Here is a 15,441-nt window from a genome sequence, read left to right on the forward strand (position 1 = left end):
TATCTTTAAAGTTGCTATTCACAGATCCCTTTTTCTTTTATTGTTGGTGATAAGGTCATTGCTGTGGCATTTTTGTAGTTCTGTCCTTAAATATGAATCAAGACCATTAGGAAGGAGTAGAAAGGATTACCTGAAGAGGAGACGTCAAGAAAATTTGGATGATGAGGAAGGAGCTAAGATACCCATTATTGAACAGGAGAAAAATGAAGGGTAATTGAGAGGGAGAGGAAGATGAGAAGGCAAAGAGGACAACAATGAAGTTGGACTAGAGAGTACAAATTGAGGAGGAGGAAGGGACTAAGAGGACAACGAGGGAAAATGGTGCAGTCAGAACAGGAAGAAAGCCAGAGGGAAAAACAGACAATGAGAGGAAGAGGCAAAGGATGAGTGGGAACAGGAAGGAATAGCACATAAAGGGGAGTACTGTAGGTGTGGAGGAAAAGATGTTGAAGTAAGAGGAAAGGAGCGAGCTAAAGAAGATAGTAAGTTAGAGGATCAGTGCTTTGCAAATGTTTTATTTGACCCAGTAACACACAGCCACTGGATCCAGTACAATGGATGATTCTGGGACCGCAGCAGAGAAATGTGTAAACCTGACCTTAAAGCTACCTCCTCCTCCTCCTGTTGCTGTTACAGAGTAATACAGGAAAAAGGCCATTCTGCAGCTTAAATGCAAAGCGATGCAGCTCTAGCTGTATCTGTCTCTTCTGTTACAGCTTCATTACATCCAAATCAATGAGAAAATAATTGTGAAATGCTATCGTATTGACAGCGAACATGCAATTTGCTTTTTAATTGGATTGAATTGTGATAAACTCCACTGCTCATTAACCAGAAAGAGACAACATGGTTTTCTCGTCTGTGCTGTCGCTGACTTGGTATCACAGTTATGAAATGCCTGTTTCACTCAAGGGTGAATGCTAGCTGTCAGTTTCAGCGGCACAACAAAAGTATAATGAAGGCTTTTGTGCTAAACAAACAAGATGATGTCAATGTGAGCATTTGAGTCAGTGCAGCAGCTTTGTGTATCCACAGTAGGCTTTCATCATAATAAAGGGTATATGTTGATTATCAAAACTGCAATAAAAGTACATGTGTGCCAGGGCATTCAGCAAAAGATAATACATCCATTTTTTTTCCCAGGCACCACTCTTAATAATGAATTTGTCTGTGTTTCATACCCTCTACACATGTCTGGTAAATTACACTGATAAGCAAGACATAAATATAAAGATATATGGGAATGTATGTCTATAAAGCATGCACTGGGATATATTTAGTTATAATACAACATCCTCTGAATTGTATTGTAGCATTATATTATATTATGACAGATGCATTTTGCAACATTTGACTGCTAACATTTAAGCATATACATGGCCTAATGCTAAACTACACTATATGGCTAGTATGTTTCCTATGAGCCAGAATGCAGATTGTTAGCTAGTTTGTTCCTAGTTCACAGCACCAAACCAAGGGGGACGTATTACTGTGGGGGCTCTTCAGCAATTGAACTCTTGAAATCTTATCAGCTGCTTTTACATTTCTTGTTAAATGTATTTTGGATATTTACCAAGTTCACATTAAATTGTGAAGTTTATATTATTATAACAATATATGCATGTGTGATTTTATGTCTTATTTCCATGTCTGTGCTCCTGACCTCTCCAGATGACAGGACGTTGTTCATGTACTCGAGGAAGGACTCGTCTTTGATTTCGTTGTCAGTAAAGAGGAAGCTGATACCTTTGCCATGTTGGCCAGCTGTTCTGTACAAACCCTTCAGGTCATCCATCAGGTTGGCTGTGTTGTATGAGCTGCCAAAGAACAGAATACATAAAATAAATATCAAGTGTGAATTAATCGCATAAAAACATGGGCGAGAAACTACATGCAGGAGAAGCAACAGAGTAACACAGTCAGGATGACAGTGATATTTAAAAGGGATATTTTATATGAAGGAAATTAAAAAGTTAGGTTTCAGAGAATGAGAGTTGAATTGAGTCTGCATGAGAAATAGAGACATAACTGTACTGGATGTGCATGGAAAAGACAACTGTCTGTGTGTGTAGAAAGAGAGAAAAAAATCAAGGTGCCTGTTTTCTGCCCCACAGGGCTATGGAGTCCAGAGGCTCATACATTTAATACCAAACACTAAAATCTGTCAGGAAAAAAGCAAGAGACTGGAAATATGAGGGCGACAAATGCACATGGGGACTGAGGAAGAAAAACATTTGACAGGTTGGGAGAGCCAGAGAGAGATGGAGGCTAGAGTGAGACAGAACAATGAGGCAGACAAAGTGTAGGACAGAGCAAGCAGAGCAAAAGGACACAGTTAAAGCAAAGGAGAGTCAACTGCACTGAAAAGAGTGTCATAGGAGACAATTATATTGTCTCATACAGAAGACATATCCTGTCCTAGCAATTCATTAATTCTGATTGCAGCTCCGGAAAGATGTCAGAACTGAGACAGAATATTCATACTCATACAAAAAAAAGAGAGTATGGTGGTTTTGATTTCATATCTAAAAGTAGATTTATTTTTTGTAGTTTTTCCAGGGATGATTCAATATTTCAATATTATTAAAGAGACCAGGAGTGACAGCCTGTCATTATGCTATTGCATGTTACAGGGTAATTGTACTCTAGAAAATAATTGTAAGCCAGCGATACATGGTGCAGCACTTTAGGGATAGCTTTGCAAATTGACTCAAATCGACTACATGTTTTTGTTATAAAGTGACTCTGTATCATTCGAAAGTCATGGAATCTGAACAACTTCATGTTGTAGATGTGTGTGTGCATGCATATACGCCTATTGTATGTGAGCATTACCGTGTGAGAGTGATCTGGAAGATCTTGTATCCAGCTATGAATGAGGCCAGTCTGGTCAGGCTCTGTTTGCCTGAACCCCCAACACCCACCAACAAGGCATTACCTCCAGGCGTCCGGATTATCCTCGACACCTACATACACAAAACCAAACATACACATAACACTAGAATTAATAAATAAAATGAACAGGAGTATATATATGTGACAAGTTGGAAGTGCAAAAAGCAAGGGAGACAGAAAGGGAGATGTTGTGCAAAGTGAGAAAGCAAGCAAGTGTTTTAGAGGGCTGCAGCTGGCAGGATATTTTGGGGCTTTAAGGCTGTCTGAGCGCATCTGAGGGCTTTCAAATGCAAGAAGCTTGACCATTCATTAAGAAACATTTGCCTGGTGGCCAGGGGCACGACTCCAATGAGGTGCCCGTGTCCCATTGCTCTGTCTCTGAGTTTGTTTTGAGTTTGGCTGCGTGTTTTTGTTTTTTACGCATGCACATTTTAATTTGCCTCATTTAAAATACACATTCACTCCCCTGTCAGAATACTTTGTTCTAATCTATAAAATAAAAAGCTTGTGATATCTATTCTTACTAATTTAAAATGTCTTTACTTTAGAAAACACAATAATGTGGCTAAATGATAAAAGTCTTGAATACCTTGACCAGATGTATCATAGCATCCTGAAAGAAGACCATGTCCATGCCCGTACCCCTGATGCTCTCATTGTAATGGCTCAGAAACATGTTCAGGCGGTCCTTTAAACTCTCAAATGATTCAGTAGGCTCGTACACCTTGGGTAAATCAAAGTCTGAATCTTCTGGCTCTTCCCCTGTGAGGAAAGAACATTTTACGTTAAAATAATCAAAATACAAAGCAAACTCTTTTTTTTTTTGTTTTTAAAGAGACAACAACACTGCTGAAATGTTTCAGTGCTGTATCCTTTCGACTGATCAGTACCTGTAGCCTCAGGTGCGTCTCGTAGAAAGTCGACAAAGTATCTGTCTCGTCCATAGTCCACTATGTTCTTGTGCTCCTCGACAAGCTCCTCTTCTACCAGTTTCGCCAAAGCCTGGTCAAACCACTCTACGTCCTCAGGCATAGTAAATCTATCAGCTATCACACGACTGCACTCGTGCTGCCACAATGCCATCAGCACCTGGAAATTATGATTTTGTGTTATTGCTCTCATTTTCGTTGAAAATTGTAATTGCAATGAAAAATGAATAAAAACCTTGTTAAAAAAATGCATTTGAATGCAGTAGTGTGTATTTTAACTAAGGTAGGAATATTTGAAGTGTATACACAAGACCTTTTTGCATTTGGATTGATGGTGCAGAGAGATACTTATTTAGGCTTATTTATAGTAGTGTTTTTGTCAGTTGAACTTTTGATTTAATTATTTTAGACACTTTAGCGATACTTTTCCTGTCTGAATGCTTTGTCATACACATGCATTCTTCTAATAAACCCTATATACTGTACATAGTCAAGGAATCTGTTCCAACCAGTAGAAGTCCAACCATGTTAAACACCTTTCTTAATTATGTGACATTTTAGAAATGAGGTCAATCAAATAAAAACCTGTTAATTAAGCACACATTTAAATCTTCTTACCTGGACAGAGTTGACCACCTCAGCGTTGGTATTGAGCATGCCTTGCCAGATCCTGGACAGATCCCTCAGGTTGAAGATGTAGTGGAACTTGGCAGGAGTTGGAAGCATCTTGACCTTGACCAACTGCCAGAGACGGCGGGTCAGAGACACCAAACGGGGCACGGTGTTTCGAACCTCATCGGCAAAACCGCGAGGTGCACAGAAGTGGCCCTCACCAATCACACCTACATAATAGAGTCGATGATGGGGTAGTTTAAGGTTGGGATGTGTAAGCGTATGATTTTTATCAAAAGTACAGTATAAGAGACAATATAATTATTGATATTTTTTGAGTCACTTCAGTATTTGTAGTATTTTAGTAAATTGGCACTGTAGTATCATCAATATCAAGTTTGATAACATTCCTTAACCTTAAGCAAATTATTTGATTCAATACAAACATCAATAATGATTCCACCACACTCTTTTTACTCACCAAATATCTTGTCAATGGAAACATTGGAGGGCAGGGTGCAGTTAAAGATGGAGAACTGCCTTTTCAGTCTCTGTGGGATGTCATTACGGCCTCCTCCTGGATGGATCATAGCTGCTAGAAACTGAACGTCCACAATATTGGTGAACTCTCCTGGTTTCTCCAGATTGAAGAACCCATTTTGCTCCATCAGCTGCCTGACAATCTCATTAGTCACCTATGATGGGCAAAAAAAGCAACCTTAAATCAAGAAGAGGTCTATTTGTTATTAGTTTACATTAGCATTCTTCTTTGCTGTTATCATCAGTTCATTTAATTGTATCATTTAAATAGGTCACAGAAATGTGAGAAATTAAATTGTCTAATAAATTTGACTTTAAATTATCTTTCATTGGATTTAAAACAAGGGAAATAACTAGAAAATTACTATTGAGTGAGGTAGCTAGTGAAAGGTTATTTCTTAATATTTCAATTAATTGATGTTAAAATGATTCCTGACCTGGTCTCCCCATTCGTTGATGACAGGCATGTTGATATCATCGATAAAAATTGACATTTTCTTCCCAGCAGGGGGTCCATAAGTGGTCCCCATCCTCTTATCCACATAGCTTTCCACAGTCCTCTAAAAGAGAAACAGGGGAGTAAATTAAAAAAGACAACACATATGGTGACAGAAAAAAGACAGATCTGAAGTTCCACTCAGAAATAATCCATAGTAACAGCTTGATCAATGCGCAGCTCAGACATGTACAAGAAAAAGACAGTGGTCCTCCATCCAGCCTGCACATTATTAATCAGACTAGACATTGATTAATGTTACTTCACAAGGCCATGACAATCCATGACAAGTTACCACAGATGTAAAGTATCCATCTTCAATGAAACTGCAGAGAATGAGACAGCCAGTTGTTAAACCTAAAGTAATTAAGAGAAAAGTTAACAGACAGATCTGCTTTACCTGGAACATGAGTGGTGTGGTGGCAGAAGAGAAGTTGAGACTCTTCCCGATGTGGGTCTCAGGATCATACTTTGACATGTAGCTCTTGATGATAACAGTCTTAGCTGTTCCTTGCTCTCCAATCAGCAAAACAGCCTAGGGGAAATGTATACTTTTTTGTCAGGGTAAAGTTTCATGTAAGACAAATCTCTACAGTGTATGCAGTTAATGTAATTTCTATGCAATGTGATATGGCAACACAGTTAATTATTCTGTTGAGCTTGAGATTTTAACTGTTGACGGAAACTAAATTTGTCGTGTCCTCCAATTTTACTGAGCACCTTCCAACCATTGAAAAACTATAATCCATCATGGATGTTGCATAACAAATGACATATACACTCCAAAATCCAAACAGACCCCTCAAGAAAGCAAAAGAGACAGAGAGCGAAATTAAAAAACGCTTTTACTTTTTTGTTTCCATTTATTCACATGTAGCCGGGGGTGAATTTGTTGTAACACCCCCATCTCATTTATTTCTGGTTTGTTTCAGTATGTATTTTGTGGTCTAAAAATGAAAGAAATGTGCATATGTTTGTTTGTGCGCTGGCAGAAGGTCAATTTTTAGTTAGTTATTCCAGCCACTAGGTGGCGGTGTCACATGCCAAGATTTGCGAGGTGTCTCTTGGTCACTCTCTTTTTCTTTCGGGCCGATCAGAGAAACAGCACAGTGGAGAATGCCAGAGTACATCGTGTGAAATAAATAGGTAAATATTGCACAACTGGTTAAAAACACGTATGTACAAAAGGTTACAATTATTTCTGTGTTAATCTTTTAACTGGATATGTTATAAATGAGATTGACTTTGGATGGATGTTGATGGATTTCATGTGTAGCAGCCGACGCCAGTGTTTCCATGTGTTAGCAAGGTATTGTTAGCATGCATAAAGCCTCACCTATGCTATTGTATGTGGTTATTGGTAAAGTACAACAACTGCTTGAGTGAAGTTGTGCGCGCCCTGGTGAAGCCCGGTTTTCAGAGTCTGTATTCTGTGAAATGTGTTTTCTAAGTCAAACTGTACATTTAAGAATCAACTGGAGTTTATTGTGAAGGTATATTTGTATTGTTTTAGTTTGTTTTCTATGTCAGTGTCCTAATCCCACTGCTGTATTTTAACATTTTAATTATTTTTGGTTTTGGCCTTTCTGTTAAATTGCAAGGAACTGCCAATATTACAAAAATAAACGAACCCCGAAGAAGTTATTGTGTCCTGTGTGGGTCTAAATACAGCAGGCTACACACATATAGGTTTTTACAGATCCACTTGATAAAACAATGCGTTCAGGGGTTAAAGGGGTTGTCTGTGTACCAGCCATATAAGCTATTGATATCACGGACCTTAGTCACAGCTTAACATAATGAAATGTTTTTCGAGCAATACATTTTTGTTCACTATTTAGATCCATGGGCCTTTGGAAAAAGTAGGTTTATCAGTAAAAGTAAATGGAATTCAGGAGCTTCCAAAGTAAAATATCACCCCCACACAAACCACCTCTTCACAAACACACCAACATACAGAAGCTCCCCACTCTCCTCTCATGGCATAATGAATCTGAATGACTCTTACACACATGCACACATACAAATACACACAGTTGCTCCTGATGAATGCCACATGGTGGATCATTTGATGGGCTCTCAAGTAAAGCATTGACCTCACTATTTTAATATTGTTATTTTAGGTGATCTATGCTGCATCCAGCCATGCTGCCATGCTATTGATCTAAAGAGTGTGCTACTCAGCTGTATCCTGGAATAAATGAAGCATTATACACTCAACAGAGAAGAAATTAAATGGCCGCTACCCTCTCTAAAACCCTTACCATAAGGCTTAAAGACACTATGAAGAGGGCGATGTATACTAAATGTTCCTATTCACAGCTCCTTTTTTATAGATCTATACTTTCAATTTTGACTGTCAGTATACAGATATACACCGTTTAGTTATTTTATTAGCAAATCTCACCTTGCCCTGCTTGGCAATGGTCTTAATTAGGAAGTCTGTCCTAACATTATCCACATTGGGGACCAAGATGGAGCTATACTCTGGGGTGAATTCCGATGGATAAATGTACTCCTCCACTCTGGTGCTCCAGTGGACCCACTGACCTGGAAGAAGAATAAATGTGCATGCAATAATAAGATAGAGATTAGCACAAAATATGAAAGTGACACTCCTAAGTTGTCCTCCAATTGAAAATAAAAACATTTTCATATTTCACTGTAGGTTTGATAAACATACACCTGCTGCAAGATTTTGTGCAACATGAGGCTTCTGCTTGTCAAGGAGCAGCTTCAATATTTCCTGGCGTCTAATCTAAGATAAGATAAGATACACCTTTATTTATCCCCAACGGGGAAATTCGGTTGTTGCAGCAGTACAACAGAAACAACAGAAATAAACACAGCTAACATAGCAAGTAATAAGTAATAATAAGAGGTACTAAAATAAGAATAAAATAAGAAAAAATAGAAAGTATACAGGATACATGTGTGAGTGGTCCTGATAAAGTGACGGTGTTGTGATTAAAAGCAGCATAAAGTGACAGTGGTGTGATTATTAGCATCACCAAAAGTGATAATATCTGTTTATCAATGCATGCATACCATCTGCTGTGACATGGTAGTCAAACATGGTGTCGTCACTGTCTTGAGGAATGGCTGGCAAGTTTAGACGTATACTGTCGTTCCCTCTGAGCCACATCTCCATCTTCCTCCGGTCTTCCAGTTCAAGTAAGGCTCCAGTGCTCCACATTAGGGCAAAGACATACAGCCGCTCCAAGTGCTCTCTGGATAACTCACCACACTGCTCCTGTAGAGTAACATCTACTTTAGATCAAGGACTTTGTTCACAGAACCAAATTCAATAGAGAAGTGGAGCACATCAAATGTTTAGAAAAAAAATACATATATCCAAGCTCTTACTTTTTCCCAAGGTTTATACAAAAAGAACACAGAATACAGCATATAACACAGTGCATAAAACATCTGACATGTTCACAATAGATGCCTAAAAGGTCATCTCAACAGGTGTCCGCAAACTTTTACGGACCCTCAACAATTAACTGAATTCACAGGGGGAAAAAATGTCTCATCTAAAATAAAGTAAACCATTGGGTCCTGTATTACCTAATTATTACTGATCAGCTGATATTTTAATGATATAAAATACAATCTATTGTTGCTGGTTTTACGTTCTAATTACATGAAGTGGACATAATTAGGGCTTTTACTATAGCTTCACTGATGGTGTCAAAATGGTGAGTTACAGTTGGTTTGGATTGAAAACTGGGCATGAGGTGCATTTCTTTTATTCTTTCACTTATCTATGCAGTACCAAGCTTGCAGTGTCAAGCTTACATCTGTCTAAGTTTCACATCACAGATCTACTACTCAAGTCTATCCAATAGCCAACAGGTTTGGCCTTTTCTTAGAACAGCAAGTTATTCAAAAATGCATTTCCCCTTTTACTCCAGCATTCATTTTATTTTGGCAGTAGGAATTAACCTCTTCATCATTCAAATATACATTAAGTGCTATCTTTCCCATGGAGGGGAATTCAGAACAGTTGTAACCTTACCCTTGGTGGTATGAGTCCCTGCAGCATGTTGATGCACTGCATGATGATAAAGGCCTCTAACATGTCCATCTTAAACTCTAATGACTGCACACTGAAGCGGTAGAGCTCAGAGAAGGAGGAGGAGAAGAGCTCCCTTAACACCTCTGCTTCCTGGGGAAAGCGTTTCTTCAACCAGCCCTGAGAAGAACAGCCACATAAATCACATTAGTCTCAAAAAACACAGTGTGACCTGTGTGTACCAAACCATAGCCCAGTAGTGTGAGGTTTATTTTTAGATTCAGCAGAAATGTCAAGTCCTCTGACCCAAACCAGCTGATTACTATTGATCTTGATATCCGAACCTGGGTTATACAGAGTTTTTAATTCGGTGATTTTGATATTTATGACTTTTCTTCTTCCGTTTTGATAAGTCTGAAAACGTAACTTAGTAATGTACAGTAAATGCGAATTTTCTAATGTAGTGAAACATTAAAAAGACACATAAAAGAACAATGATATGAAAAATCTTGCGGCACTAGATCTGGTTGTTTTTTTTGCAGGTACAATACATACTGTTATCTACCAGACCATAACTACCACAATTTTCAGTTTTTGTGTGTAGGGAAACAAAAATATCTTAAATCATTTATTTAGTTAGTCGATTCACCTCCAGTATGGGGCTCCAGTTGAGCACAGAAGAGCTCATGAACACCATGCCGTTGCGCGAGACGGTGGCTGGAGAGGCGTTGTCTATGTTATGTGGCTCAAAAACCACTTTACAGTTGGGAGCCATGGGTATACGGTCTCCATTTGCCAGCGTAAGAGTTCTGTTGTCATCCAAAACTGAGTTTAGGTTCTCAATCCAGATGGCATCGACTGGTCCATCCAGGACTATCCAGATGTGCTCTCCTGAGATAGAAAACAGTGTTTTTGTTTGTCTACATGGATATGAAAATAATAAGATGCATTGTCTGATGCTTTCACCAATAACTTGCTACTTGGCAGAATGAAAAGGCCTCTGAATATGCATTTAGTACATAGAGAAGGTTGGCACCACAACTGTTAGATTAGATTGTAGATTGTAGGTGCACTGCTGTGTGTGCTCAGTAGGGAGTTCAAAATGCCACCTTGCCCATCTGGTCTGGTTCTACAATACAAAAACAACCTCATAATTTTCACAAGAACTAGCCTGGAAATCCAGACACAAATCTGAAAGATTAAGGGTCTGGCATTGAGTAATGAAAATGGCCCAACTCCAGGGGCGGCACCAAGCGTGCATTTGAAAATCTCACTGCACGCAATTGGATAACACTACGACCAATCACAACAATACACAGGGTGACGTATCCAGATCCCCATTCGCTTAGCTACCAGCGGAGCTAACTGGTAGATTAAACTGTCATCATCTGTTTAGCTCGCTTCTGGCCCACCTATATCAGATACACCGATGTGATTGGTGCAGCTCAGCTACAAGGGCATAGTTAATGAGCATCATTACTCAATGCCAGAGTGACTCGCTGAGCAAATTCATATTGTGCTCTCGCGAGAATTCTGGATTTCCAGGGTACACAAGAACTGAACTTCAAGTATTTTTGTTACTTCCTCTCCTGAAGTAAGAAGACAACCAAAACTTCCAATACAACAACATGTGACACAAATATGAAGCTTGTTTGTATGCAGATGTTTAATGTTTAATTTTGCCAAAGTCATCATTGACCTAAAACTAAAGGACTCACAGTTTGAAGTCAAAATGTTGCTAGTTTAACGGCGGAAAAAAACGGTCAGTGCGCCAGGCGCATGGTTCAAAAAAGGGTTGTACTTAGTGTCTTAATTAATCATAGGTGTGTTTTGGGCTTAACATGCAATAAAGAGATCAGAGTGTCTTCTCCCATTCCCTCTAAAGGTCCAATGTGTAGGAATTTCTCCCATCTGGCGTTGAGATCATATATCGCAATCAACTCTCTCGCAGCACGCAGTTCAAAGTATGTATTACAGCTACGGTAGCCTTCACGCTTCAAAAAGCCGGTCTCTTGCTCTTTTCAATATCTTTTTTTCTTTTTCTGGGTGAAGAAGAAGACTCCTGTTCCTGAAATTTGGATTTTGAATACATGTGGTCCTCCATGTTTCCTTCTTCAAACTTGCTGGGGCCGGGAAGCTACGATACCCATTAGCAGCATTAGCAGCACCTGTGAGTTTATCATGGGACAGCGAAAACGCAAAAGGCGGAGCGGTATGTCCTGTATGTCCATTACCGGCTAACGTATTTCAAGATGGCGCATTAATATATTGGGGCGTCTACCCCAGTTCATGCGATGGCAAATGTAAAATTCCAAGCCAAAGGGAATACTTGGAATTGATGGTGGTGATAAATATTCATGAAAAAGGACAAGTTTGTGAACGGGCAACACAGATTTTGATAATGAACAACTAAACACGTTACACACTGGACCTTTAAAAGCCAGGCGCGTTTGTACCTTGGCACATTGCTATTATGATGGCGGATTTGCTAAGCAGGAAGGAGAGATTTTCAGGTGAAGAAACTGATCTGCTCGTGCGTGAAAAGCACGAGCAGATCGACAATTAACTGAGCATTGTAATATTTTTACTTTTAATCTTTTGCATGTTTGTGTGCTGCGGCGCGTCCCTGTGTGTGTAACAAACATAGTGTGCGCGCTGTGCACGAGCCTAGGCGCATTTTACTAATACGCTGTTAAAATAATAATGAAATGCTGCGTTATTGACTTTAGGCCAGGTTTTTGTTGGTCAATGGCGCGATCACTTTCCGCTGCCTCAAGATAACAATACACAAAGAATGCACCTGAACACACCTCCCTGTAAGACCAGCACGCCCATGGGTGCACAGATGGGCGCATATGCATTTGCTATTTAAACGACGTGGGCGCTGGACGGGAAATTGACAACTGCGTCGTTCTTAAACTAGCAAAGACACTTGCCTCGGGCTTTGCGCTACGCCAGGTGCAAGATAGGACCCACAGACAGGCATTTCATTTCCTTGTAGAATACTTAACTCAGGGGTCCTGTAACAGCTCCACATGGCCCACTTTTTCTACTGGATTTTGCTAAAAGCACCAAGCTGCACAAGTGAACAGAATGTACACAAAGCGTCTGTGCAAAGGCAATCGACAAACTTATGAAATGCATCCTGCTCAAAGATATGCACAACAGCATGGAAACGTAAACCCAATACATCAAATGCATATTTTGACACATAAAAGCAAACACATAATGTATAGTCACACCAATGCACACATACATTTTTAATGAAGTGTGTAGGATTAGGGCTGAGCAGAAAGATAAAACAGCTGTTGGTGCTGCTTTGAACTATGGATTTTTTCTAACTCAGTAGGGATCTCTTTGGGATGTTTTCTCTATTCCTCTTATGCTAACTTAGCGGAGAGGATGCTGTTTTGAAGCCATGCTTCCCAATAAAGCAGTTATTACATTTAACCTATACAATGCTAATGTTAACCAAATGTTTGTAGCGAATTAATATTCTCCAGTTTACAAAAAACATGTTTTCATTTACATGAGTTAGAACTATTGTCTGTAACAAATGCTCATTTATAATTGCGTATATTCTAAATGTCAGCTCAGCTCACCTCCAAGTATGAAACCAATGTCAAGTAAGCAACCTGACCTTTCTTTGCTCTCAGTGTTTTCCTCCACAGTGTAGAGAAAATGCCATCAGTCCAGTCATTTGTGGCCACATCCAATCGACCAAACATCTGAGGTGCTGTGATGGCTTTTGGGTTCATGCGCATCTCTTTGTGAGGCTGACCACACTCTGAGAGACATTGACAGAAACATTAACTCCTACATTTGTAAGGTAAGCATATCTAATACGCAAAATGTATTAAAACAATAACAATAACTTGCACATGTGATCTGTGAGGTGTCTAAAGTTTAAAGGAGTTTAAAGGCACAAAAGATGATTTTTGTTTTGTCTGTCTTTGTCCCTCACACACAGACACACACGTTTCAACATCAGCCAGTGTATATCACAAGTTTGTGTCTCTTTTCCTGAACATATTTCAAAATGTACAAAAAATCCTACCTGTCATAGCTCTCATCAGCGTGTGTATGCAAGTTGTCTTTCCAGCCCCGCTGGGCCCCAGGGCCATCATGCCATGTCGGACCCTCTGAGTCTCAAACAGCTGGATGACCTTCAGTTTCCAGGGAGGGTGACTGATCAGATCTGCGTCCTCAACCTGAGGGAGCATAATTACAGTATACACAGACTTACCACACTAAGCATATAAAGTACAAAGCATTATGACGTGTTCTGGATGATACCGTTAGAATAGTATATTGTAATGTATTGACAGAATCACACATGTAAAGAAGATAGATGCGAGATAGATACAACAAGCGTACATTACTGCAGGGATGAAGGCACAAAATGCACCAAAGACACAAACACAAGGATATCATTTATAGACCTAACATTTTACTTTCTGTTATCTCTGCACCTTGTTTGCCACACTTCGGTTAGGTCCTCGACAAATGGTAACAGACACCGTTGGGTGCCATATTCTTCACTCTCTCCCTCTATTCCTCTATCCCTCTATCCTACAGTATGTCTCTCTCCCTCGCAAACAGAGACAAACTCATCTGTCACTCCCTTCCCTACTGTACCTGTAAGTCGATGGCAGCCTCTAGTTCAGGGTAGCCTGCTTTATCAAGTTGGATGCCTGGGAAGAGGTCCTCAATCAAGCTCAGAAAGAGTGGCTCATCCTCATCGATCTAACAAACACAAACATGCGTATACATAGACACACAAGTTAGCAAAAACCTACAAAAGAACACTGAGATGATTCATCTTAAATCTGTCCTTGATATTCTTGCGATTGTTTATTGCTAGTATCTTTGATTACTGACTTTAGATTTGTATTCATTAATGTATTCTTCTTTATTTAAATGTTCTGATGATGAAAATGTATCAAAACAAATCTTAATTGTTCTATTATTCAATTTCGTTTTGCAAATCAAAAGTATGCTTCATTGTATTATATTCTGTTCTAGACTGACCAGCTTAGATAAGTTCATGTCCCTGAGGACCCTCATGACGATGGTGGACTCTGTGTCACTGGGATTGGCTCGCTTGGCTGCTCCCAGGGTTCGCAGCACTGACAGGATGTTCCGTAGGCCAAAGTCATAGTGAACCTGGACAATCACAAATATGAATTCATCATTCATCATGATATGTTTGCAGACAGCTGTGTAAAACTGCCTCTTTATCTATTCTCATACAGTTTCAGCAATGTACACATATTCTAATAATCTTCACTGCAAATTAAATAATAATGTAGGTGACAGACAGCCTAACAAATAATTTGACTCAAAAACCAAGAACTAGCTTGTAGATGAAACATAGACCTGAGTCAGAGACCGTGACCCCTACATTGTGATGCCCATTATGAGCCTGGAGATTCCCTTAAAGGCTTAGTAACCAAAAACTTGGCTTTGTCATTGTCATACTTGTCACCCAATATAATATATAATATTTTATATATATATATATATATATATATATATATATATATATATATATATATATATATATATATATATATATATCAATACTGTATATAGACAAAAGGCAGGGCAGTAAAAAGTTAGCAAAGGCTAACATCTGAACACTATAACAAAAATCTAAAGCATATACATTTTTTAATGATGTAACACAAGAAGAAAACCTTTCACATTTTGCACTCCAATCTCATCTATTGTTTACCTGTTTGGAGAGTTGCTCCTCACACAGCTTGTAAAGAGTGAAGAACTTGCGGGCCAGCTCCATGTTGTCGATAAACCCACAACTGGCCAGTTTTACCCGAATGATGATCTGACGGTCAGGAACCATCATGGCCACAGAGCGGAAGTTAATCTTCAGGTTCTCAGGAAGCTCCTGGCGACCTGCATAACCTGGGTTCTGATAATACAGGAAAGAA

At 39.3% G+C, this 15,441-nt stretch overlaps 1 protein-coding gene across 4 annotated transcripts in view; it reads right to left on the reverse strand.

Annotated features, from left to right (window-relative positions):
• Positions 1-15,441, reverse strand: part of dnah5 (dynein, axonemal, heavy chain 5) — a 109,119-nt gene that overhangs the window by 52,409 nt on the left and 41,269 nt on the right. For all 4 annotated transcript variants that reach the window (XM_078251910.1, XM_078251909.1, XM_078251912.1 and 1 more), the window contains 17 exons: positions 15,228-15,422; positions 14,522-14,656; positions 14,129-14,236; positions 13,548-13,701; positions 13,131-13,277; positions 10,140-10,381; positions 9,494-9,670; positions 8,521-8,725; positions 7,880-8,022; positions 5,873-6,007; positions 5,414-5,536; positions 4,918-5,131; positions 4,443-4,666; positions 3,786-3,984; positions 3,485-3,657; positions 2,836-2,966; positions 1,664-1,817 (listed from right to left, as the gene is read on the reverse strand). In XM_078251910.1, the coding sequence (XP_078108036.1) occupies positions 1,664-1,817; positions 2,836-2,966; positions 3,485-3,657; positions 3,786-3,984; positions 4,443-4,666; positions 4,918-5,131; positions 5,414-5,536; positions 5,873-6,007; positions 7,880-8,022; positions 8,521-8,725; positions 9,494-9,670; positions 10,140-10,381; positions 13,131-13,277; positions 13,548-13,701; positions 14,129-14,236; positions 14,522-14,656; positions 15,228-15,422 (2,859 nt within the window). The remainder of the gene's footprint in view (positions 1-1,663; positions 1,818-2,835; positions 2,967-3,484; positions 3,658-3,785; positions 3,985-4,442; positions 4,667-4,917; positions 5,132-5,413; positions 5,537-5,872; positions 6,008-7,879; positions 8,023-8,520; positions 8,726-9,493; positions 9,671-10,139; positions 10,382-13,130; positions 13,278-13,547; positions 13,702-14,128; positions 14,237-14,521; positions 14,657-15,227; positions 15,423-15,441) is intronic.

The sequence above is a fragment of the Sander vitreus genome, chromosome 6 (genome assembly GCF_031162955.1).
Source record: "Sander vitreus isolate 19-12246 chromosome 6, sanVit1, whole genome shotgun sequence".
NCBI lineage: Eukaryota > Metazoa > Chordata > Actinopteri > Perciformes > Percidae > Sander > Sander vitreus.